The sequence below is a fragment of the Plecotus auritus genome (assembly GCF_963455305.1).
Source record: "Plecotus auritus genome assembly, chromosome: 3".
In the NCBI taxonomy this organism is placed as follows: Eukaryota; Metazoa; Chordata; class Mammalia; order Chiroptera; family Vespertilionidae; genus Plecotus; species Plecotus auritus.
Window position 1 is genome coordinate 196,111,978 of NC_137772.1, and position 27,702 is coordinate 196,139,679.

General features: G+C 40.0%; 1 protein-coding gene across 1 annotated transcript in view; it reads right to left on the bottom strand.

Moving 5' to 3' along the window:
* Positions 1-27,702, bottom strand: part of SLCO1C1 (solute carrier organic anion transporter family member 1C1) — a 47,969-nt gene that overhangs the window by 1,286 nt on the left and 18,981 nt on the right. Inside the window, exons 8-14 of the mRNA XM_080660825.1 lie at positions 26,187-26,432; positions 24,980-25,144; positions 18,478-18,673; positions 9,649-9,814; positions 5,727-5,911; positions 2,732-2,796; positions 650-867 (exon numbers count right to left, since the gene is read on the bottom strand). Coding sequence (XP_080516951.1) covers positions 650-867; positions 2,732-2,796; positions 5,727-5,911; positions 9,649-9,814; positions 18,478-18,673; positions 24,980-25,144; positions 26,187-26,432 — 1,241 coding nt within the window. The remainder of the gene's footprint in view (positions 1-649; positions 868-2,731; positions 2,797-5,726; positions 5,912-9,648; positions 9,815-18,477; positions 18,674-24,979; positions 25,145-26,186; positions 26,433-27,702) is intronic.

The following is a 27,702-nucleotide window of genomic DNA, read 5'->3' on the forward strand; positions in this document are numbered from 1 at the left end:
AAACAAACTTATTTAAGAGGACTGGCTCACACATCCAACTTCCAAATTCCATGGCTCAGCACCAGGTTTCTTTCTCTAGAGAAAATGCTCAGATTTTAAATCTTAGGGAAAAAAAAAAAATCCCTCTTGCTTCTAAGCCATGGAAGCATTGCTTTAGGCAATAAGGGGACTAAATGTTTGATGAATTGGACTGAATGACGCCATAGTGAAAAAGCCATGCCCCCCAGCCCCATACACACTCACACTCACAGAGAAAACCTTTTACTTTTATGCATTTCAAGTACTGGAATAATTGAACATCAGTTTGGCAATAAAAGCCGGGTAGATTTAGAGCCAAATCCAACTCTGGCCCAGGGGGATGATAGCTGATGTAAATGGGACAGTTTGGCTCGGTGTGAAAAAGAATGGAAATAAACCCAAAATATGACCTAAATTTAAATGCCTCTGAGTTTCACGGAATTACTCATTTGTGTGCATAAACTTTCAGAATTCTACTCTATTCTGGAATCTTATGTCATATTTTTTCGTGATTACTCATTAAAAATGCAAGTTAAGATTAGGAATGGGGAAAATTAAAAGTATAGCCAGGTAATTAAATGGTAATAGAATTATTCTGTAAAACAGGCTCCTTGTTTAGACTATTATTTTTCTTACAAGCAGTGAAATGACATGAGGAAGTTAGTGCTGATTGCCTGTGCAGACCTGGGAGGTGATAGCAGTGAGATGTGGGAATGAGTTTGATACGGTACCTAAACGCATGTGAATCATATAATCTGCAGGATCCTCTACTTCCACATTTTTTAAATCCCCATTTGAGGCACGAAGTGTCAATCAAAACTCCAAAATATACGGGAGCTGGGATGCCTGCTGTGAGAAAAACAAATAATTGCTACTAAAAATATATGCACATCTTTTTGATTACCCTAAAAATGAATGACTATTTGGAACCACTTCCTTTCAGTCCAAAAATTACTGCTTTGGAGATACCAGGGTATCTGTAGGCGACCAGAACATGCCACCCCCAACATGCATCTGGTATAAAGATTATTTTGAGCTGGTTATTTTGAGACACAGAAACACAGGAGAAGCTCTGAAAACAGAGCACAAGTTTCTTTTTTCCTTTTTAAAGGGAAATTTACATTTATAAGGAAATCTCCATTTGTAAGGGTGTCTCCCTTCCTAAGGAAGATAAGGAAGGACTCTAGAATCTAGAAAGAATCCAGTGATTCTATTAGGCATAAAATACCATAAACATGAAGAGCAATTCGTTAAATATAGCTAACAGCCAATTTGGATTATTTGGTGTCTTAAATAAAATTTCACTCTTTATATGTATTGTCCAATTTAATAGGTTACTTACTACTTAAAAATACTTAGATGATACCTAACTTCATTTGCTCTTAATAATGTGAAGAAAGGCAAAAAAAAAAAAAAAAAAAAAAAATCCAAATGCTGGCAAACTTCTGTATATGTTTTAAAATTTTCATGATAGCAAATTTTCAAACATTCACAAAATTAGAGAGGATGATATAATAAACCCTCATGTGATATCAATAACTTCAACAAAGCTTAATATTTTATCATTATTATGTAGTCTACCTCCAGACCCACATCTCCCCTAATCCCCCAAAACTTTTTTTGTAAATATTTTAAGAGAAGTCTCAGACATCATGTCAGTTCCCTTCTATGTCTTTCAGTATGTATCTTTAACTGATGACATTTTTAATCATACCCCTTTACAATAACTCTTTAATCTTATCAGAGATTCATATTCATGCTAAGAGATATTAAGTCAGATCAGACAGAGAAAGACAAATACTGTATGATCTCACATGTGGAATCTAAAGACAACAACAAAAAACAAACAAAAAATCCCCAAACTCATAGAAAAAGAGATCAGACTTGTGGTTATCAGAGGCAAAGGTGGGGGAAGGGGTTGTTTCCCCAATTTTATCAGGATTATATTGTATCTTCATATATTATACCCACTTATGTCAAGATTTATATAAGCCAAAAAACAGACTTTTTTAAAGCTCTAAGTTTGTTTTTCTCCCTGGTAATTCTTTTCTGTTAAATTACAGAGAAACATTTAGAATTGTTTCACTTTCTTCTTACTAAGAACAGAAAACTTATCTGACTCATTCACATTATTTCCTATGGGTTTTAATTAATGTATATTGAAAAATCTAGTAGTCAGAAAAAAATTCCAATTACATTTAAAAAACTGCTTTGATTGAATGATCTGATCTTTCTACCAAAATGATATATCCTAGCATTGAGAGTAGCCCAAAATAATTCCTTCCATTTTAATAACTGATAAAATTACATTTAGGCTTTAGCTTTTCTTATTGATTGACATTTCGGCTTTTCTCTCAGAGGAATCTTCCTATAACACCAGTGTTTTTTTGTTTGTTTGTTTTGTTTTGTTTTGTTTACAATAGATCATTGCTGGAAGAGACAAGATCGATACACAAAAAATGGCATTATTCTCACAGATTCATTTTATTATAACATGGGCCCAAGCACTGGCTCTCCATAGATACTTCTGAAACAAAGGAAGAGGGAAAGAAAGGAGGGAAGGGAAGAACAAAGGAAGGAAGAAAGTAAAAAGAATAGGGATCTAACCACCTATATCATTCAGTTATGTATGATAATTCTGTAAAAATATTTAGGAAAATATTCCAAATACACTTGTGATGGCCACCATACTTAAAACATAGATTATACTTACCAAGAACTCTTACTGCTAAGGTGTAGATACCCAAGGCAAAAGATTTAAGTTGTGGCTTAATGCACCTAAAACCAAGAAAAGCACTATTACAAATATATATGTGTATTCCATTAAAGCAAATAATATTAGTGACAAGCTACTTAGCACATGTAAAGTGATACTAGAATTCAAGTAGCATTTATGGAGATCCCACTAGTGTTCTAGCATAGGGAAGGCAAATTAGGCAAAATTAAAGGCAATGCATCAAAGAGTTTATAGTTAACATTCCTAGAAGGTAAATCAGCCTACATGACATATTCAAATGGTGTTGGGTAAAGTAAAATCATGTTTAATCAGAAAAATAATAAAGACACAAGAAACCCCCACAAACTTCTAAGATAGTGCAAAAACTTCAGGTAACAATAAGGAATTAATAACCTATAATTAGTTTTTGTGGTTTTGATCTAAAAGCAAAGGATCATATTGATCTGGGTTGATACAATCACAATCACTATGGCATGTATTTGTGCTAAATAGTGGACGCCTGAAATTTTCAGCCAAGGTCAAGAAAATCTAAAGTAACAAGAGCATCCTAATATGACTGAATAGCTTTAGCTGATTGGTCTGTGGCTTTTAATAGTAATAAAATTATATTATAACTATTGAGTCTTAACCATGGTACTAGGTTCTTATATGTATAATTTCATTTAGTCTCTTCTTTAAAAGAGGCAAAACCCACAACTTTTCTCCTTCAATCCAAGGACATCCATCTCCTTCTTACGTCAAAATACTGAGTGGTTCCTTTGAGGAACTGGCAGTAAGGAAAACTCTTCCTCTAGTAGCCTGATTATTCATTTAGCCCATTAACTACTTGGCACAGTGTAAGAAGATGTTGAAGAAATAGCCACGCATGAAGAAAAATCCTGGCCTGAGAACTCTGGCTCAATGATTTCCCATCTTTTCGAACCCATGCTCCCATTTGAAAATGCAAATATCTCATGTTGTCTTTAAACTCTTTTCCAAAGAAGTAATTTGTAGATGTTAGGTCCTATTTTCTATTTATCTTTTTAAATCAATTTCTATAATATAAACTGCAGGAAATTAAAGATGTATATAATCCTTTTGATTAGTTTCATTTTATAAAAACTAAATATTCATTTTCCTATATATTAGTCAATGTAAAATTTAAAATCATCTAATCTATCTCATTAAAGAATTATTTCTAATAAAATTTGATTTTTTGTTTAGTAATTGTATAAAATTTGTAATATTTTTAGGTTAGTTTGATTAATTGTATATTAGTAATATTTGCAAGGCTAATTAAATTAGGAAGAAAATTTTCTCACAGAATACTGGTTATAAAACATTTTAAAATTTGAATTTATGTACATTATAATGGAGATCTATGACAGGAGAGTAAATAACAAGTGTTTAAGTATCTATATATAAAAGGCTAATATGCAAAGTGTCCCCTCGGGAGTTTGACGGGGAGACTGGGAGTTTAATTGCTCACTGTGATGTGCGCTGACCACCAGGGGGCGCCCCGGAGAATTTCGTGCACTGGGCCTCTAGTAAATTATATTACAACAGAAAGAGAGTCTATAGGGAAGTTGAATGATGATATAAATTCAAAAAGAAAGAAATATGCAACATTTTGACTATTAAAGGTTTTCATATGATTTTAAATTAGGTGATATTGGTTATCTAATCCATGTTCTTTAGATCCCAATGGTTACATTTAACAGAGTGACCTACATTTAAAATCATTATATTTTTAAATGCAAATATTTACAATATATTGGAAATCAATGCTTAGTTACTATTTGAACTTATGATAACAAGCTAGAAACCTGGTGCATGAAATTTGTGCACTCAGGGGGTCCCTTAGCCTACCCTGCACCCTCTTGCAGTCTGGGAGCCCATGGAGGATGTCTGACTGCCACAGAGATGGGAGAGGCTCCTGCCACTGCTGCTGTGCTCACCAGCCATGAGCCTGGCTTCTGGCTGAGCGGTGCTCCCCCTGTGGGAGCACACTGACCACTAGGGAGAGCTCCTGTGTTGAGTGGGATCAACCCAAAACCAGCTCTCCAACATCCCCCGAGGGGTCCTGGATTGTGAGAGGGTGCAGGCCAGGCCGAGGGACCCCACCGGTGCACGATTGGGGCTGTGGAGGGACGTGGGAGGTTGGCCAGCCAAGGAGGGACCGTGAGAGGGCTCCAGGGTGTGTCTGGCCCATCTCGCTCAGTCCCAATTGGCCAGACCCCAGCAGCAAGCTAACCTACCAGTCAGACCATCTGCCCCCTGGTGGTCAGTGCACGTCATAGCAAGTGGTTGAGCGACCTTAGCATATCATTAGCATATTATGCTTTTTTTGGTTGAAGGGATGACCAGATGACTGGATACTTAGCATATTAGGCTTTTATTATATAGGATTTTTTAGATGCCCACTTGAAATACGCAAAGGGGTGCACAGTATTAAAAATTATTTCAGGGTTTTAAAAGCAAAAATGTTTGGAGTCATTAGCACCATATTTGTGGATTAGAATCCACATACAAACACACACAGATATGCCAGTTAGAGTAATAATATATAGGAAAATAACCTACATATCAAAGTAATAAATATAAAACATTATGGTATTAGATGAGCCTTTAAAGAGTCATATAAACACTACCATTCATAATTCAGTGAAACCATGTTTAATCTAAAACACATTTAGTCTATGCTGATTAATATCAACAGCATTAGAAATAGCAGACTGTATTGATTTAGTGGCTACAGTGATGGAGGCACTAACATTTCTTTCTAGACCAATGGTTTGCAAACATTTCTCACTTGGAAAACTTCTATTCAACCACATTTTTGTATAAGAACCTAATGTGGGAAAAGTATGAAAGTGGAAAGAGGATGTAGGATGTTTCCTGAGAGAGCTATAAGAAATCATGATGATTCCACTGTTCTAGATGACTATAGCATGTCTTATGTTAAAATTGAGGAAGGAGAGTAAATGTTCACCTCAGAAGCAATATATATCCAGGTATGCCACCTAGAGATAAAGTATAGGATGTGATGACTGATATTACAATGAAATACAGAAACATTTTGGGACATTCATTATCTTTTTGGCATCTGCCCACCATGCCTGAGGAATTTCCTGATATAGAGGCTTCAATTCCCACACAGGTGCAATTATTAAATATCTGTAACAAGACAGAGAAAAGTCCAATTACTGAAGTTTAACTTAAATAAATTTAAAATAAATATTTATTTAAAAAGTCTTTTCAGTGTAGTATATAGATATTATGTAAACAATAGGGAAATATTCTTCTATTTTTCTGTGTTAGAATATATCAAACAAAGCAAAATTTATAGAGATAACATTTCATTATCCAGACAGCTGATGGTTGGTCTACAAACTACTGATCCTACAGAATTATCTCCCAGCAAATCCTACTAAATCCAATTGTACCTTATCTCCTTCTCTGCCACTTCCAAGTCTAAACCATCACTATTTCTTGCCTTGATTATCTCTATGGTCTTTTTATGCTCAACTTATGTCCATTCTTATCCAACTATTGTGTTTTGCACATAGTAACCGAAACGAGCCTTTAAAAAAAGGCAGTCAGATTGCATCATTGTTCTTAGCCTTCCAATGGCTTCTTATTATCCTACTAGAGGCCTGGTGCATGAAAATTCGTGCACTCAGGGGGATCCCTCAGCCCGGCCTGCATCCTCTCACAATCTGGGACCCTTCAGGTAGGGTCCCTAGGCCTGGCCTGAGATCAGGGCCTATCAGGGCTTTCCTTCCCCTGGCTGCAGGCAGCTGGCCCACCCCCACTGTTACCATTGCTTGCCATCTGTGCAGTGCTGCCCCCCCTCCCCTGCCACCGGTGGCCTCCCTCTGCAGGCGACAGGTGTGGGGTGAGATGGCTTGGCTGGCCTGGGCCTCCCTCTGTGGGGCGATCGCTGGATGGCCGCACACCTGCCACAGAGTCACCGCCAGTGGCCTAGGCCTCCCTCTTTCTTTGCTGGGGGGCGGGGCCAGCCCTACAAGGGGCCGTCTGCCTACCTGATCACCCCTAACCACTTGCCTGCTTACCCGATCACCCCTAATTGCTTGCTGGTGGGCAGGGCCAGCCCTGTGAGGGGCTGTCTGCCTACCTGATCGCCCCTAACTGCTGGCCTGCCTACCTGATCGCCACTAATCACTTGCCTGCCTACCTGATCACCCCTAGCTGCTTGCTTGGGGACGGGGCCAGGCCGACGAGGGGCCGTGATGGTTCTGGTCTCTGGTTGTTCCAGTCATTATGCTTATGGTGGCTGGCCTTTTATTATATAAGATATAATAAAAGGGTAACATGCAAATTGACTGAACTGCGGAATGACTGGTTGCTATGACACACTCTGACCACCAGGGGGCAGATGCTCAATGCAGGAGTTGCCCCCTGGTAGTCAGTGCGCTCCCACAGGGGGAGCACCACTCAGCCAGAAACCAGCTCACAGCTGGCGAGCACAGTTGGCAGTGGTGGGAGTCTCCCCCTCCTCCGTGGCAGTGCTAAGGATGTCTGACTACCGGTGGGGAGCGGGCCTACGGCATCAGTCAGACATCCCCCGAGGGCTCCAGGACTGCGAGAAGGTGCAGGCCGGGCTGAGGGACTCCCACCCCCAGTGCACAAATCTCGTGCACTGGGCCTCCAGTACTTGTAAAAAATCCAAAATCCTTCAAGTGGCTTATGCATGGTGTATGACGTAGCCCCTGGATCCCACTCAGATCTGCTCAATGATTTTTCCCTTCTCCTCCTGCTTCAGCCACACACATGGGTTTCCATCACGCCCTTGTCAAGCCTCAAACATGGCGAGTTTACCCATGCTTCATTGCTGTTTTCTCTGCTGGGCAGCTCTTCTAGGTGGCTCCATGGCTGGCATGTACACCATAGATCTCTGCTCAGATATTTCGTTAAAGAGAGCTTCCATGATCACCCATTCAGAATAACACCCCCATCTCTACCCTTTTATCCTCACTCCTCTTTTCCTCACAGTGCTTATTGCTCCCTGTTAGAACATTATACAATCATTTATTTTTAACTATGTATCTTCACTAGAATGTCACCTTTGACAGAAACTGTCTGCTTTGTCATCATTTCAAATCTACAACCCATAATAGGCCCTTAAGCACTCAATAAAAATTTGTTAAATAAAGAGGCAAAATTTGAGGATATGACATCATTTATAGTGGTTACTAGGAAAAAAAATCTTCTGAGAAATAAAACTCAATTGAGGACAGAAAAGCAACTTTAATAACCTCTCATCAGTTTATTTCTCTAAATTCATGTATGAATATATACATATAAGTTATAATTTTTATCACAGAATAGTTTGAATTTTTAGATAAACAGTGAAATAAAGATGGCATTTCCTTTTCAAGAAAGAGAAGTGATAGAGATTTTTTTAATGTCAGGTAAAAAGCTTTTTAATCTTGACTGTCTCTCACTAGATATGTGAGTTTTAGGCATCCCTTGTATTTCAGTGCCACAGTTCTCACATGAGGGAAACAAATAAAATGATACCCGTCTACTTGAGAAAATAATGTTTAAATGCGAGTTTGTTTTTAAAACACCTCTCTTAGTCCCTGGCATGCAATGTCTTCAATAAATGAAACTCTAATTAAACAACTGCTTTTGCTGAAGCAGTTGTTTTCAAAAAGTAGTGACTGAAAGAAAAAAAAATTAAAAGGAAAGAAAGATGAAAAGAGCAGGAGGGTAAAAACTGAGATTTCAGAAGGGAGGGTGTCTTACTAACTATTGCTAGAGACCAATCCTTTATGTTCTGAATAAAATGTCAAAATAGCAATAACCAGAGAGGAAATCAAAGTGTTACTCTGTGAATGCAGAAGTATTTGCCTAAGCATTCTCCTATTGTTGACAAGCATGTGTAAATAGATATATGTGTGTTTATTTTCAGCCCTCTAGGACTGTCAAATACAGGCAGATCTCATCAGCCACAGTACAAAGCCATTTGACCACTGTGCAGTATACACAGCGGATATGAGGAAGAGTCTGTGTTTGAGTAGGAATGTGAAGGTGTGATTAAGGAGATGAGTCTGTTAATGATGAAGTACATAAAACCCCTGGTTTTCTATCTATAGTTCCAACCTCATCTTCCTCTTCCATCCTAGAGGAACCCTTCATTCCAGTCACCAACTCTTTATTACACAAATTGGCTTGATTTCTCAGGAAGAGCAGTCCCAGAACCATCAACCTTCTCAAAAACAGATTCCCGACCCTTGGGTCTAGACATCTTAGGCTAGCCTTCCTAACACTGGTCTCTATTGGTCCCGTCCCTAAAACCATTGGTGGTGGGGTCAGCAGACATGGATCCCAATACAGATCTTATTATATGATCTTACAACTTAGACTTTCTCATTCAAGAATAATATTCCTTAAAAGCAAAATGAGAGAATTAGACTATATAACTACCAAGCTAATCCAGCCCATTCCATGATTTTAATTCTTAGCCTAATTCTTTCAACAGCTCTAGTTTCTTTATGATGATAATATTTCCTATCTCCACACAAGAAAACAAGGGCACAGAATAACAGATCTCAGTGAGGACGTGGTTGGAGGGAACTGGAAGAGATTAATCAAAGAACATATACTTATAACCCATGGACACAGACAATAGTGTGGGGAAGGTCTGGGTTGAGGGAGGGGGCCGGGGGGCGGGGGGCAAAAGGGGGAAAAACGAAGGTCATCTGTAATACTGTCAACAATAAAAAAACAAATAAAATAAATAAATAAAAACAAGGGCAGAGTAAGAGCCACGGTTCCTACCAGTGTGGTCTCGTTCTGGGTTGGCCCCTGAGCCCTACCCCTGTAGACATGTATAGTTATGTATTGTTTCAGGCCCATGGGTACACACTTTAGAGAAGATTTCTTACAATAGTTTTGCCACTCCTGGTGGAGGTTTGACAGCCAGCAAGACAAGCTGATGCATATGTGATTCCATTTTCACCACACATGGGTTCCCACTTTGTCTCTGAACATTTGCATCTTGAGTTGCAATCTGAAAAGAGAGCTCGTTCATGATAAGAGACAGGTTTGGTTCTGAAAAGAAATATAACAGTATAAAATATTACCTCTTAGCAGACAGTACCCTAATATTTTTAAAAATCAATGTTCTGGAGTGATATAAATGGCACTGCCAACAACGTTTCTCTTTTGGAAACAAAATTCTCATTAGAAATATTAGCTTCTGATCATTAAATGTGAGTCCAGCCACTATGAATAGCATTCTTTTGAAAGCTAGCTATAGAGATTTTTAACTCTACATAATATGGTTTTTTATTAATGTCTATTGCCTCTAGAATCTTCTCATATATTTCTGTGCAAAGACGTATGAAAATGGCTACAAGGCAGAAAAGTAAACTTTAGAGCAATTTATGATAGTACTTAAATGCATTGTAAATGGAGTGTGTATAAATTTCCTTCAGAGTTGTTTAAACATCAGTAGAATTGGCATTGCTAATGGAATGGTGAAGAAAACAAGAGTCAGGCAGTCAACATTTCAATAGACTTTTGACATCTGTAGGAGCTGCATATCTTATTAATGTATATCTGACTAAAAATGCATGGCCAATTCATCTAACTTTTCTTTCTCCCACATATCCTCAAACTGTTTGGAGTTCTTCCAAATCTTTTGACTTTATTTCACATGCTTTTAAAAATGACTTATCCATTCATTTATTCATAAAAAGTTTATCGGAAGCCTTCCAAGCACTTGCTTTGGGAGAAGATGACTAAAAATATGAATGAGATAATATCTGCCTCAAAAAGCTGGCTTTTTAAAAATAGTTAACATGACCTAATTTTGATTGTCATCTCTTATTTTTCTCCCTTTTTCTCTCTCTCATTCATTGTATTTCCCCCTTAATCTCTCCCAGAATTCCTTCTCCCTCACTTTTATTTCTTCTCACTTGAATTACTGAATCCTTCTATACTTATTCTCCTTACCCTATTCATATCTCTGTATTCTTCTATGGGTATACTTATACAATGGTTTGTCTCTTCTATCTGTTCCTTAATTAGCATCCATTGGCCCTTCATAATTCATTTCTTCCTCTCCCATTTTGAATTTACTTATTTGCTTATTCTCTTCCTCCATTTTTTTTTTTACAAAAAAAAAAAAGTTGAGAAACTTAAAAACACACATATAAGCTGTCATGTACACTTATTGATACCTATTTGTTTTATTCACTTCTATATCACTAACACCAAAAACAATTCCTGGTACATAGTAGGCTAAGAAACAAGATTTTGGTAAATCAGTCAATTAAAAAATGGTAGTCTATTTTGGAGAAAGAATCAATCATTTTTACCCTTCCCTCTGAAAGCTATTTCCTCTAATAATTGTAATCATAATTTCTTAATGGATGTAATATTCTATTTAGTAGGACTGCTATGGATTTGGTCACTTCAAATGTAAAAAGAGAGACCTCTGAGATGTCTCCAAACAAAATGAAAGAGTTTTAAACTAGATCTCCTGACAAGTCATACAGGAATATTTCATTCTACTCCCTTCCATAAGGCATCACTTGTTAACTGAGACTGTTCGGTAGTATCTGAAAGTATAAATATGTGCCTCTGAAAGCCCAGAATCAGGAACTATCAATCCTGAGATCACAGAAGGATGGAGCTGAAAGGAATCTGGTTGAGATCTAGGACAATTTCACATTTGGCAGATCAGAAAGTCAGGTCCACAGTGGGCAGATAATTTGCTCAAATCCCAAGGTTTATTAGTGACAAATTATAACCCTTACAAGTCTCTGGATTCTAAATTCTTGTCTCACAATAGATTTATTCTCATTATTGCAAAAGCAGCTTTCTTCCTTCCACTACCTCATCTAAAGGTTCTTGACAATGTTCCTGTTGAGTGTCCAGAATCACAGTGATTCAGGGTGATCCCTGGGGAGAAGGTTGTATTTTATAAAGCCAATTATTTTATACTAGAGGCCTCATGCATGAAATTCGTGTACGGGGCGGGGGGAGGGGGGGAGGTCCCCTCAGCCCAGCCTGCACCTCTCCAATCCAGAATCCCTCTCACAATCCGGAACAGCTGGCTCCTAACTGCTCACCTGCCTCCCTGCCTGATCGCTCCTAACTGCTCCCCTGCCAGCCTGATCACCCCTAACCGCCTCTGCCTGCTGGCCTGATTGCCCCTAACTGCCCCCTCTGCTGGCCTAGTCGCTCATCACTGCCCCCTCTGCCAGCCTGGTCGCCCCCAACTGCCCCCCCGCTGGCCTAGTCATCCTTAACTGCCGCCCCTGCTGGCCTGGTCTCCCCCAACTGCCCACCCCCGCTGGCCTGGTCACCCCTCACTGCCCCCCTTGCCAGCCTGGTCACCCCTAATGGCCCCCCTGCCAGCCTGGTCACCCCCAACTGCTCCCCCCTGCTGGCCTGGTTGCTGCCAACTACCCCCCCTGCCAGACTGGTCACCCATCACTGCCCCTCTCTGCCAGCCTGGTTGCCCCCCACAGCCTGCTGTTCAGTCATTTGGTCACCCCTCACTGACCCCCCTGCTGGCCTGGTCACCCCACACAGCCTGCTGTTCAGTTGTTTGGTGATCCTCACTAATGCCCCTGCCGGCCTGGTGGTCCCATGCAGCCTGCTATTCAGTCATTACTGTGAGGGCATCCTGACCAATTTGCATATTACCCTTTTATTAGTATAGATTAATGAAGGTAGGTTAAATTTATCACCTAGGGCAGTGGTTGGCAAACTGTGGCTCGCGAGCCACATGTGGCTTGTGAGCCGCGGTTTGCGACTCTGTTGACTAATGAGTTTGCCGACCACTGGGATAGGGGCTTAATCACAAGGAACAACAACAGCCTGTAATTATTGGAATCGAGAGTCTAGGTCAGTGGTCGGCAAACTCATTAGTCAACAGAGCGGCAAACCACAGCTTGCGAGCCACATGTGGCTCGCGAGCCGCAGTTTGCCGACCACTGACCTAGGGTAATCTTGATGGGGAAACTAATTGCACACATGGTTTTTAGGAAGGATGTGTTGATAATGGAGTTGTTTAAAATTGTAATTGTGCCGAAACCGGTTTGGCTCAGTGGATAGAGCGTCGGCCTGTGGACTGAAAGGTCCCAGGTTCGATTCCGGTCAAGGGCACGTACCTTGGTTGCGGGCACATCCCCAGTAGGGGGTGTGCAGGAGGCAGCTGATCGATGTTTCTCTCTCATCGATGTTTCTAGCTCTCTATCCCTCTCCTCTCTCTTCCTCTCTATAAAAAATTAATAAAATATATTTAAAAAAATTGTAATTGTAAGTTTTATCAAATACTAGTGGCCCGGTGCACGAAATTTGTACACAGGCGCGGGGGGGGGGGGGGGGGCGGGGGCGGTATTCCTCAGCCCGGCCTGCACCCTCTCCAATCTGGGACCCCTTGAAGGATGTCCTACTGCCGGTTTACAGGGATTGGGCTTAAACTGGCAGTTGGACATCCCTCTCGTAATCTGGGACTGCTGGCTCCTAACCACTCACCTGCCTGCCTGCCTGCCTGATTGCCCCTAACCACTCTGCATGCTGGCCTGCTTGCCCCCAACTGCCCCCTGTGCCAGTGTGCTCACCCCCAACTGCCTCCCCTGCCGGCCTGCTCACCCCCAACTGCCCCCTGCTGGCCTGCTCACCCCCACCCTCTCTCCCCACTGGCCTGCTCACCCCCAACTGCCCCCCTGCTGGCCTGCTCACTCCAAACTCCCCCCCCCCCCCCCCGCTGTCCTGATCACCTCCAACTGACTCCCACTGATGGCCTGCTTGCCTTCAACTGGTTCCCCTGCTGGTCTGCTTACCCCCAACGGCCCCGCCCCCCACCGGCCTGATCACCCACAACTGCCCTCCCCTCTTGGCCTCTAACTGCCTCTACCTCAGCCCCACCACCATGGCTTTGTCCAGAGGAACATCCGGAAGGTCTCCTGGAAGGTCTCCCAGTCTAATTAGCATATTACCCTTTTATTAGTATAGATAGAGGCCTGGTGCACGGGTGGGGGCTGGCTGGTTTGCCCTGAAGGGTGACCTGGATAAGGGTGGGGGTCCTGCTGGGGTGCCTGGCCAGCCTGGGTGAGGGGATGATGGCTGTTTGAAGGCTGACCACAGGTCCCCACTGGGGTGCCTGGCCAGCCTGAGTGAGGGGCTGATGGCTGTTTGCAGGCTGGCCATGGCCCCCGGTGACCCAAGCTCCCAACCTCTCCTTTTTTGCTTTTTTATCTTTTCAGCACCTCCTTGAGCAGAGGCCAAGGCTGGCTGCAAGCAGGTATCTGGGATTTATTTATCTTCTATAATTGAAACTTTGTAGCCTTGAGTGGAGGCCAGGGCTGGCCAGGGCGGGCAGGAAGCTTGGCTTCCTCCATCGCTGGGGGCAACCCAAGCCTCCTGCTCACTCCAGCTCTGTGGCCGCTGCCATCTTGGTTGGGTTAATTTGCATACTCACTCCTGATTGGCTGGTGGGTGTGGTTTGTGGGCGTAGTGGAGGTATGGTCAATTTGCATGTTTCTCTTTTATTAGATAGGATGCCAGAATGTTTATATTCAAATGAAATTTGTTTTCAAAATAGTCAAGCTGGGAGGAGACAGACTTCCCCAGTGATGTTACCATTTTTTTTTTGGCTGCTTCCAATAGCAAAGCTACTCTTATAGGCTAACTCAGTGCCATTGTTGAGAATATTTTTGAAAGCAAAGAGTTTTAGAATGTTTTATAGAATGATGGCATTATTACAATGCAGTTATAGTCTTTTAAGATGAGTACTTTTAAGGACTAGTATTCATGTAATAAATATTTTATTTTCTATTAATTTTATAATATTTATGTTCTATTATAAATATTTTTATAATAAAATAATTATAAATATTTTATACTAAAATATTATACTTTTATCATGAACTTCAAAAGTTTGTTGTTCTTGTCTGTTTATGTGTTGCTTTTTGTCTTAGAGACAGCATGGTGTTGCAGAAATTTATTATACTTTGAGGAAGTGAACTAACCTTTCTAAACTCAATTTCCTTTAAATAAGAATAACAAAATTTACCTCACAAGGTGTTCTGAGGATACAAGGAAGATACTGAAAGTCAAGGTATTTTTTAAATTTCAAAATACAAAGTACTTTACCACTGTTCATCTACTATGAAGATTATAGGGATAAAAATAGCGCAAGACTTCTACTCTCTCCAGTACCTTCATGCAATTCCTGTTTATAATTATTGTTCTTAATCTACATTGCTGACGGTTACTAAGGCAATGCTACACTTAGGTAAGTCTAAGATTAGTGTGATAACTTCCAGAAGCAGGGTATATGAGCTTTGCATTCATTAATTTTTCTGTACATGTTAGATAACAAAAGTATAACTGATGTTCCCTTGACAATAGGAAAAACTGAGTTAACAAAGGTGATGGAGATTGAAAAATGGAGACACGATAGATATTGGAAGAAAGCACAGGAAGGGAGTTGGAAAGCAAGCAGTAAGCAAGAAGCAGCTGAACCTGCAAGAAAGAGAGAAGGTAATGTCAGGAACATTGACCTTTGAGCCACAGGTACTTCCAGTCAGTCAGGCAGGTACAATCAAGAAGGTTGGCATGGCATACAGGAGTGGCTAGATCATTTTTTTAAATGAACAATGTAGAGGTAGGTGGACGGATAAAAAGAGCTGCCTCTGGAAATACATGTTCAAAGACAATGATTGTAAGGACTCTTGAAAAGAAGGCAAAATAGTTTCTTCAAGACCCAGCCTTAAATTAAGAGTGATAGATTCCACTTTGGAGTATTTATCTGAAGAAAATGAGAACACATATTGTAAAAGATATAAGCACCCTTTGGTGTATGGCAACATTATTTATAATAGCCAAGATTTGGAATCAACCTAGATACCCATCGATAGATGAATGAATAAAGAGGATGTGAGATATATGGGAATTTTACTCAGTAATAAAAAAAAAAAAAGAAAAAAAAGAAATCTGTCATGTCTGACAATGTGGATGGACCCACAGGGAATTGTGCTAAGTAAAATGAGTCAGACAGAGAAAAACAAATACTATATGACTTTACTTGTATATGGAATCTAAAAAAAACTCCATCAGAAACAAATGAACAAATAAAACAAAACAGAAATAGACTCATAGATGAGAGAACAAACTGATGGTTGACAGAGGGGAGGGAAGTAGGGAAATGGGTGAAAAGGTGAAGGAGAATAAAAGGTAATAAATTTCTAGTGTTAAAATAAATAAGTCACAGAGATGTAATGTACAGCACAGGGAATATAGTCAATTATATAATAACTAGAGGCCTGGTGCACAAAATTCATGCACGGGGGTGTGTGTCCCTCTGCCCAGCCTGCACACTCTCCAATCTGGGACCCCTCAGGGGATGTCTGACTGCCTGTTTAGGCCAGATCCTAAACAGGCAGTCGGACATCCCTCTCACAATCTGGGACTGCTGGCTCCCAACAACTCACCTGCCTGCTTATCTGATTTCCCCTAACCGATTCTGCTTGTCAGCCTGATCACCCCTTAACCACTCCCCTGACAGCCTGATCAACGCCTAACTGCTCCCCTGCAGGCCTGATTGCCCCCAACTGCCCTCTCCTGCTGGCCCAATTGCCCCTAACTGCCCTTCCCTGCCAGCCTGATCTCACCCCCAACAGCCCTCCTCTGCTGGCCTGATCTTGCCCCCAACTGCCCTCCCCTGCTGGCCTGATCTTGCCCCCAACAGCCCTCCCCTGCTGGCCTGGTCACCCCTAACTGCCCTCCCCTGCTGGCCTGGTTGCCTCTAACTACCCTCCCCTGCAGTCCTGGTAACCCCCAACTGCCCTCCCCTGCTGGACTGGTTGCCCTTAACTGCCCTCCTCTGCTGGTCTGATTACCCCTAACTGCCCTCCCTTGCCAGCCATCTTGCGGTGGCCATCTTGTGACCACATGGGGGAAGCCATCTTGTGACCACAGGGGAGCAGCCATTTTGTGTGAGGGTGTGATGGCCAATTTGCATATTACCTCTTTATTATATAGTACTAGTGTCCCGGTGCACGGAATTTGTGCACATTAAAAGGGAATTAATTAGAGGAAATATTTTAATATTGCTGTTTGCCCTTTCTCTATAATAGAAGTGTCAGAGATAAAAAAAATTTAGTAAAATGTATATGAAAATCTTCCTCCCGTCAGAGTCTGGGATGTGCTGTGGACCCAGAGTCAAGTCCCTGCCCACCACCCCCACGTGCTTCGAAAATGCAGGAGACCCAGACCCAGCTGGCCCCACCCCTATTGCGTGAGACCTAGACCTGGCCAGTCTCACCCCCATCAAGCCCCTCTGGGCAGGGGGTGCAGCCTCAGGTCCCCTGTTGAGCCCTGCTGGGCGGGGGGTGCAGCCTGAGGTCCCCATCAAACCCCACTGGGTGGGGAGCATGGCCTGAGGTCCCCCAGCCCAGTGCTGGGGTGTGGGGTGCGGCATGAGATCTCCCGGCCTGGTGCCAGGGCGGGGGGCGTGGCCTGAGGTCCCCCATCAAGCCCCGCCAGGTTGGGGCTGTGGCCTGAGGTCCCCTGTCAAGCCCTGCCAGGTTGGGGGGGATGCAACCTAAGGTCCCCATCAAGCCCCACCAGGCGAGGGGCAGCCTGATGTCCCTGTCAAGCCCCACCAGGAGGGGGGTGTGGCCTGAGGTCCCCCAGCCCGGTGCTGGGGCCAGGGGGCATGGTCTGAGGTCTCCAGGCCCTGTGCCGGGGCGGGGGTCGTGGCCTGAGATCCCCCGTCAAGCCCTGCCGGGCAGGGGCCATGGCCTGTGGTCCCTCGCTCTGGCCAGGCGCCATGCAGCCTCAGGTCCCTGTTGTTTGGCCGTGATGTTATGGTGTCCTGGATAATTTGTATATTCTCTATTACATATATAGATGACTTTGTAGGGTGACAGATGCTTTACCATGGTGATCAAATCATAAGGTATATAAATGTTGAATCACTATGTTGTACACCTGAAAACATATACTATTGTATGTCTACTATACTTTTAATTTTAAAAAAAGAGTGATAGACTCTGGAAGCCAAGAAACTTAATCCCCCACCCATAGGGATGGCAGAGGTCTGAGTGTATCAATAAGTTCTCTTGGCCAACTGCAAAGAACTAAAGAGAGCTGCCATGTGGGTCACTGGGTTGAGGAACAGAATTGTCTCCTGAAACTTTACCTGCTTTGAGTACAACAGAGACCACAAAGGGTGGCATGGAGATGTTCCCAGTTATGATCAAAGAAAAAAAATACAATTGTTTCCAGGAATGGCATATATATTTTGTGCCAGGCAATATTGACCACTTTCACATATGCTATCTTGCTTAAGTCTTATAAAACCTTAAAAGGCAGTACTTACTTTTATTTTTAAATGGGAAAATTGAAGCTGGATTCTATGAAATAACCCATACAATGTCTTTCACTAAGAATGGGAAGAGGCATGATTCAAGCCTTGAATTGTCCACTATCAGGTGGCTGCCCTAAAGTAAGATGTAGGTTTATCATTTTTTTATATTTCTTTAAGACATTCAAATTCAAAAGAAATGACAGATTTCGGTGACAATTATAACTTTCATGTCATAAATATCATCAGTTATGGAACAATAGAACAATTATTTCTTTTCCATGGTGCTGATGGTTAAAAATCAAATTATCTTATTATGAAACTCTATGAAAAATTAATTTGATTAAGCAAGCCAATCTCTTCAGATTGTTTCATGTGAACATACCCTTGGTAGGAGACAGTTAATCCTGCCACATCAGAGTTTTCACAGCCCAGTGCAAACAGGGAAAGGAATAGGAGGTACCCAAGGACTGATGATCCCAGGTATATTTTTGCAGCTCCATATACACCGATTCTGAATTTTTTCATTACTATCCCTCCAGAGAATATTCCAAGGGCTACTGCAGGTATGTTGATGAGCCCTGAGGAATAAGAAAAAAATGTATCTATCATTTTGTGAATCTCTGAAAGAAATCTGAGTACACCCACACAAACTTTCGAAGGGATTATACAAAACTGTGCAATAGTTCATGACATACTATCAGGTGACTTTGTCATTTTACGTTACAGAAATATTCATTTACTATCATCTGCTGGCACATATCAAGAGATTTTGATGAATGTCCCGATTATTGTTTCATGATAGCACAGTCTCAGAGTTCTGACCACACAGTGTCTAGCACAGGGTGTGAAATCAATTAATACTGAAGGAATCAATGAATCAATGTGTTTCTGGTCTAATCTTAGGCCTAACAGGTACAATCAAGTAGAAACTAGGTCTATTAATGTTCTTTAAGGTTGTGCATAAAAAATAATAGGCACAGGGAATGCAGAGAGTTTTTTTTTAAGTCTTTTGTCCTATTTTCTGGCTCCCCTAAAATTTGTTTTCATTGAGGACCCAACTCTTAGCCACTTAATTTGGTATTCTTTCTAACAAAACAACGTATATTTGATTACTTTTATATTTATTATTTGCTTATGATGTACCAGCCACTCAGTTAAGCATTCAATATTTTATCTATCACATTTACTCTTCACCATAACCTTAGGAGGTAGGGATATTATCATTTTCACTTCAGAGAGCAATTTGTCTGTGGTCGTGGTGACAACAGATTGGAATACAGGGCATCTGATGTCAAGTTCTATGCTTTCGATCACTACATTATACTGTCTCTCCTTCAAGGGGTTTAGGAGACAGTTTTCTTGATCAATAGACATTCAACCTCTTTAGTAATCAAACAAATATGGCTTAACAACTACACGAGGAAGAGGTCTAACAAAGTGGTTGAAAGCTTGGACTCTGAAGACCTAACTGCCTGGGTTTATACTTCAGTTCTACAGCCTAATGGCTGTGTAACTACAGGTGATTCTCTGAACTTCCCTAAACCTGTCTGCTCACCTACAATATGGAGCTAGGAATAGTGACTGAATGACAGGAATGCTTTTAGCACAGTATCTGACACAAAATATTATTCAATTAAGTTCTTCGTATTCCAGTCTATCAGGTTCACAAAGATAAAATACTGTGATGGGGGGAGTGGAACACCTCTACATCAGGAAAGAAAGAGAAAGGTGCTGTGTTGATTGGATTTAAATTGGGAAATAATGCTACGAGAATAGAAATCTGGCACTCAACAATCAACTGTTTCTCTACTATTTTAGAATTTCTTTTTATATTGTGTACACACCAGTCATTGATGTCCACAGTACCTTGAGCTTTTGAGAGAAGGGCAGAAGCTTGTAGAAAACCCAGACAACAAAGGAGGTTTGAGCACAGCAGCTGCTGTGGTGAACAATGATCACGAGTCTCCTGCCTCTGACTCACAACCCGATGAGACATCATTAAATAAAAATTATAATGAGAAGCAAACTGACTTGCTTTTTCCCCTTTCTTTCTTTTTAGATTTATATATCCAGTCTCCTAAGTAATTTTCTTAGAATCTAAAATATCAAATACATAACAATCTTTGGCTACATATTATGTCACTTTACTTTAAAAATCTTTTCATCATGTACTAGTAGATAATAAGGACATTTTATTTCATCTCTTTTGCTTTGATTGTGCATTAAGTTAACATTAAAATGATCACATTAGCAATCAACCCACCTTGAAGGGGCATGATCATGAAATTAGTGAAACTGCAAAAAGAGATGTTAATTTTTGCTTCCCCAGCTGAACAGAGGTCTGTGAGTTTGGCAAGAGGCTGAGATGAGCATATGGGCCCCTCAAGAGCCAAACATGAGCTAAGAGGCACCTGATTATTATTTTTTTAAAAAAGAGAGCAGATAATAGAAAATAATACGCTAAACCTGGTTACTCATGACCCAAGTTAATAAATGCTAACATTTTCTCCCAATTTTTCTGATTGTTTAAATAGTGAATACATAAAGTGGATTCTCTGTTTCAGGTTATGTCTTCCTTCTCAAGAACTAAGTGCTGTCATGATTTGCTGGGTATTATTTAAGTTCCTCTTTTTACATATACATAGTACTTGGTTTTGCCATCATTTCTCACAGGCCCAAGATTGACACAAAAAGAGGGTATATTTTTATTCTCTCTCTCAATTCTATGCCCTGAAAGAGGTTTATCAAAACAAAAACAAAAAAACAAAAAAAAACCCACCCCCTGAAAAACCAGGCTCTGAACGAAAACATTCAGAGAATGTGCTTAGGATTTTGTTTTATTTTGCAAAGTAAAGCTCGCACCTGGGACATAAGGCGTCATAGCATTAAGAATACCCATTGTGCCCTAACCGGTTTGACTCAGTGGATAGAGCATTGGCCTGTGGACTGAAAGGTCCCAGGTTTGATTCTGGTCAAGAGCATGTACCTTGGTTGTGGGCACATCCCCAGTAGGGGGTATGCAGGAGGCAGCTGATCGATGTTTCTCTCTCACTGATGTTTCTAACTCTCTATCCCTCTCCCTTCCTCTCTGTAAAAAATCAATAAAATACATATTAAAAAAAAAAAAAAGAATACCCATTGTTTTGTAGCTCCATGATGGTGCTGGATTCCATTGACCTTTCCCCTCCCTATCTGACCTAGAAGAGTCTGAGAATTGAAATGGGCTTGTTCTCAGGGCATTGCTCTCTCAATACGGATTGTTAAAAGTCAGGACTTTCATCTCTTAACTGACCTTTTAGAAGGCTGTGCTCTCTTGAAACTTCCAGGAAGTTCCATGTGTTCTCTTGCCTCCAAGTCCTTCTGCACAAAATATGTACTTTGTTGGATACAATGTCCTTCCTAAACCTCACCCCTCTTCTCATAATTTCATCTTTTAATACCTTTTTATACTTTTGCTCTTGACTTACCCTAGTAGTATCAAGACCTTTTCCTAGAGATATTTTTCTGATTCCAAGATCAGGGTCTTTCTCGGGAGGACTCTGGGCTTCACCTAATTAGAGTATTTAAAACTGCCCCCACCAGCCCCTGTGGTGCCTCCAGGAGACTCATCTGGAATCAGGGTGCACAAGATAGTCATCAAAAAACTATTTTCCCCCTTAGCCTGAGGCTCTTTGCAGGGTCCCATGGGCAGCAGCCTGGGTACTTATCACAATGACCTGTTAGCTTGTCTGGTTCACACTTCCCATCTAACCTTCAAGGCGAGAACTGTGCTCATCATAGGATCCTGTGTTCCTTGCCCAGACAGTTTTCCACAAAATAAAGTACTACATAAATAAACTTAGTTGAGTAAACTAAGTTTATTCATTTATCACATTTCTCTGGATATGTTAACTATCATATTTCAAGATGATTAAATTATAACAGATTCCAAAAAAGGTAAGTAGGACATTTCCAAATAGACTATCTGCTTGATTCTCCCTTTCAAGTTCCCTGGGCATCTATAAGCTGTCCATGCTGGACCAAGTTGATGGAAAATTTCTGGAATATCAGATAAGATGTACTTCTTGCCTCATAAAGCTTCTTTTCTTTCATCTTTGGTATTTTAAGTCATTTAATGAGATAGAACTTTTACTCTGATTTCATCATTACTCACTTTTCTTTTTACACTTACATCATACAATGTGTTGACCTTAAAATAGTTATCATCTAAATATTCTAAATGAAAATACTAGTTTCAATTTACACTAACATCTGCAATTTATTTCAAGTATTTCCTTTTGCATTAATATATTTACCCAATTGGTAAAGCTAAAAGAAATTTCAGCTAATTTGTTATTATTTCATCTCACCCATTCAGAATAAATACCTATTCTTTGTTACTGGCCTAAACAAGAGTTATGAGAGATGTGTTAAATGTTTTGAGATGGTCAGTATAATTAACACGTAAACTGGAAACTTTGATTCCCATACAGATGTATGATAGCCTTAGCCATTAAGATGAAATATTAATGAGTTATAATAACAGTACTTTGGGATGTTTTCAGAGCTTCTCTCCTAGTGAAGTAAAATTCCATATTATATACTGGACCTTCATATGATTACTCTAATATTAGAATACATAAATATTAAGATTTGAATTTTACAAAGAGAAAAATGCAAGAAAAAAATTATGGGATCTTTCACACTCTTACAGCCATTTGGGTGCAAAGAAATAAAGCTAGCTATTATTCTTGGGCATAATAACATTCTTGGGTAGTTTTTCTCATAAATTAAGATTATTTTCCATCATCTCACAGATTTTTAATATATCTTTACCTAATTCTGGAACACATCATACTACAATTATTAAATTTGCTATGCTAGCTTAGTCACCAAAAATTAATGTTTTCTATTGTAAGCACCTTTCTCCAAGTAATTATTTTAATTTTTCCTTTTCTGTGTGATGCCTCTAAGATTATCATTATCATTGATTATCTATTGTGTCTATTGGGAATTGTCTTACTTAATTTAAAAATTCTAAGAAATTAAGCAAAAATGATTACTATCTGTGTATTAAGAAGAAGAATAAAAGATAAAATAATTTGCATGGATGTAACTTAATAGTAATAGAGAGGCTTAAATGGAAAATTCAACTATCTATTCAATTTTTTTTCAGCCAAAATTGCAATGGAAAATTTTTAAAAACCCACAGAATTAAAAAAAGTAAATTCATTTTATGACATATTCTCTACTTCTTGAATTTGAAACATTTTTGTTGTTTATTTTCCTTGCAAAATTAAAGTAGTTAACATGAAAAATGCTGTTTCTAAACTTTAGAAAGAATATGGCAAACATAACAAAATATGTAGAACAAAAATAAATTATCATTGTAACAGAGCTAGCCTTTGAACACATAGGGAAATTTCAGTTTATTTTTTCCTCTGTGTCATGTCAAATGCCTTCTCTGAGAGTAGAGAAAAAATATGCTTTCTTCTTGCCTCTCCTATATTTCATCACAGAAAAGATCATTATCCATAGCCCAAAGGAAAAAATGAAGGAGAAAAGAGAAAGGAGTAAGTCAGAAGAGAAAAAATATTTATTATATGACAGCTATGCACATTTATGGTGCATTTTATATTTTTAAATCTTTATTTCAACCAAATGATGTATTTATTTTCACCATTCTATAGATTATCAAAATAAATGTTAGGGATGTTGAATAATAAAATTAAATTAATTTGAACTGATTAATGTTGAAAGTAAAAGTTCTGTGATATAGCTTGAATACTTACATTTTAGAGGAAGGATAGTCTAAACAGAGCTTATTAGATTAGCATTTGCTAAGTGCCCATTATTCCAGATTGTTACATATAAATTATATAACCTAAAATAAGCTCAGGACGCACCCCCCCCCCCAACAAGTTTTCTTTCAGAGACAGATACATAGAGCAATTCTTTAAATATTTGAAAAAGAGTCAGTTATTTTAAACTATTGGAGTCTCCTATCATAAGGGGTATGTTCAAAAAATAGAATATACTTTATGTCTTGAAACAGTACCATTAAATTAAAACTAAAGTAACTAATCCAGGTTTTCAAAGTAACCAGTTACTTGCAGGGTGGTATTCATGTATTTGTAGATTCTGGTTCTTCATTCTCTTCTTTGATTACCTTTCTCATTATTTGACTGTACTGCCATGCTTGACACATGGCCCCTTTAAATAACTCAAATGCCAGGAACCAGAAGTCTTTTGACTGAGCGAATACAAACTTTGTTTTGTAATGCTCACCTTTAACTGTGTAAATGCCCCCTTTTTATAGCTGTAGAGAGTGTTCAGGTAAAATGTCCACTGTTATGAGATTTTGGGTGCACTTGAAAGACATCTGTCCATTATTAAGAATCTCCAAATAAAATGCATGTGATCTATGTGATATTTTCATGGTCATTCACGCATAGTTGTGAACATTTTTTTGCTAGAAAGTTGTACCACAGACTAAATATTTTATCCTGCTAGATTATTTTTACTCACTTTTTTAAAAAAATACATTTTATTGATTTTTTACAGGGGGAAGGGAGAGAGATAGAGAGTTAGAAACATCGATGAGAGAGAAACATCAATCAGCTGCCTCTTGCACACTCCCTACTGGGGATGTGCCCACAACCAAGGTACATGCCCTTGACCGGAATCGAACCGGGGACCCTTCAGTCCACAGGCCGACACTCTATCCACTGAGCCAAACCGGTCAGGGCTTCCTCACTTTTTTTTAACCTCATATCTAAAATACCATAAATTACCTTCAGTCTAAATATTGGAACATTTTTTTCTAAAGGTACTAAGAGTTAACAGGATGCAGCTGGTAGTACCTATTGGAAAGCATGGAGGAAGATGAGCATAGATGAGCATACCAATAACAAAGTTGGCCTTGGAAGATGACTGCCCATACTGTTGCTCAATGTACTTTGGTTTATATGTCACCATGCCAAATAGAGAATTGAACTGAACGGTGCTTGCACACAAATATAAGAAGTACACTGGATTTCCTAAAACTTTCTTCAGTGATGGGAGAAAATCTGTAAGACAAAAACAACATGGAGATATTAAAGATAGTCACCCTTGGCAGAAGATAGAGCCATGGCAGCAGGCTTAGGTGGCCGAGTTCCATTGTCATATCAGCTGCAGTTACAGTGTGGTAGACATTCACACTACACATAGCAAGTCATTGGCACGAGTCAAGGATGAGAGCTGGCCAGTTCAGAGCTAGATGTAGAGCATGCTTCTATGGGCAAAAAACCTATATCATAGTGCGAGGTATAAGTGAGACAAAAACAGACTCCTCTAACTGAAGTGGGTAAAGGGCAAGAAGAATTAACTACTCCCTCACTAAGAGCAGGGAGTCATGGCAGGACATCAAGAACTTCAGTTTTCTGGTCAATTCTTCAAATTTGGGTCATGGTCACAGGAAAAGGCATATGAACGTTGTCTCCATTTAATGTATGGACTTTAGTTTAAGAAATGAACTTTGGCATGCTCCCTTCTTCCTATTATGTAGCCAAACAGTGAGAAAGGCAAAGACTTTCTAGAAATGCAAATATTGCTCACTGGCAAACTTCCAGGCCCATTGAGGGAAACTACTCTTGCTCATGGATACCCATTACCACGTGTGGGGAATTCACTAGAACATGTGTGGTTTTGCCGCACACCACACTTGCTCCTTTCATCACTGGTAGAGACATGCACTGATACACATCTCTCAAATGGGTGGATGGCATCTGTTTTAAAGGCCGTAGCCCTGAAGATTCACTTTTTTTTTTTCTGCCCACCCAGACTGGTATGAAACAGCAATCCTGTGGTGGCAGTTGTGAGGTATCCACTGAGGAGGTGTGTGGATGGATATGTCAGCAAGGAAGGTTACCAAGACTTTGGGTCATGTTCTTCACTTGTTTTCTAGTAATAATGCTGACTTTTAAATCTTCATTTCTGAATCCTACATAGTTTCTCATTTTTTTTTTATGAACACATGAAGGGGAGAGGGGGCATGACTTATACAACCCCTATAAAGTCCGAACAGGGAAACACTGAAAATGTTTAAAAATCAAGGAGAATCTGGCTCACCTCTTGCCATTTCCATTATTTTTACTTTTTCTCGATGGGGTGCTTGGTACTCTGTGTGATCCCCCGTAATAAACGTGGATTTCTCAGAGGAGGAACTGGAATCCTCTTTACTTTGGGGTCTCAGGAGACTCTTTGGTAAACACCAGAAAGGCACAGCTGCAAGAAGACTTATGACTCCTGCAACTAGGTAACCAAGCCACCAGGCACCTACCCACTGGGGATCCTTTGGGGTAATGGTGATGTGATCTGAAAAAGAGACAGGATGGCTGAGTGGTGTATACAGCAAAGCTAATATGTTGAAATAATCTTCTTTTTAAAAATAAAATCCTGGCATCAGCTCAATCACATTATCAAAATACCTAATAATTCATGCATTACTTTTTCTTTTTTTTTTTTATAGATATTTTATTGATTTTTTAGAGAGGATGGGAGAGGGATAGAGAGTCAGAAACATCGATGAGAGAGAAACATCGATCAGCTGCCTCCTGCACATTCCCCACTGGGTATGTGCCCACAACCAAGGTACATGCCCTTGACCAGAATCGAACCTGGGACCCTTCAATCTGCAGGCCGATGCTCTATCCACTGAGCCAAACTGGCTAGGGCCATGCATTACTTTTTCTAACCTGAACATTATTATCATGCTTTTTGAAGGAAGAGGGTGGGGCATGATGATTTATTTTGTTGTTCCTGAGATTATAAATATAGAGTCTAAATACTGGAAGGGAACCAGGGGGTTCTAAACTCTGCTCTGGGGTTCTGCAGAGGGATCCCTGGGCTTGTGGCAGGGGGAAAGTGACCTGTGAGGGAGAGTTAGGAGGGTCCAAAACCTTCCGCCAGCTATGCCACATCAGCACCATTTCCTGATTTACAAATGGAAGGCCTAGGATTTTACTCAAAGGAAAAGTTATATCCTGCACCCTGTGGCCCAAATCTAGTCTAAAGCACTATAAATGCTATTTACTAAATGGCGTTGAATAATACTTAGAGCTATTATAGCCCTGAAGCAAGATTTGCACATGTAAATAAAACATCATCTCATAGAAACTTTATGTTTGACACCACTTCTTATTGGACTAAAAGGTGGGAATTGATACAGTTTTTCAACCAGTTATTTTTCTTAAATATAAGAACCTATAAGACATATTACTATACTCTACCTGCACCACCCTCTATGAGAGCAACAAAAAAAGCACATGTCTTTTGACAACTAGGCTCAATAGCCACTACATTCTACTCGGTAAAATGTTTCTATAAGTTTATCGCTATATCTTCATTGCTTCCCCATTTTCCTCTGTACCACTTATCACACCTATAATCCCTTGTCTATATCAGTCTCTGTGACTGGACTGTAAAATTCAAGGAGTCAATAAACTCAGCTATTTTGCTCACTGTGATAAAATCATACCTGGGATAAAGTAGATATAAAGTAAAATTTGGAGGTTAATAAATTAACAAATGAATAAATAGATAAAAATTTTGGAATAAGCCTGTATTTTATTTGGTTAAAGAAGAA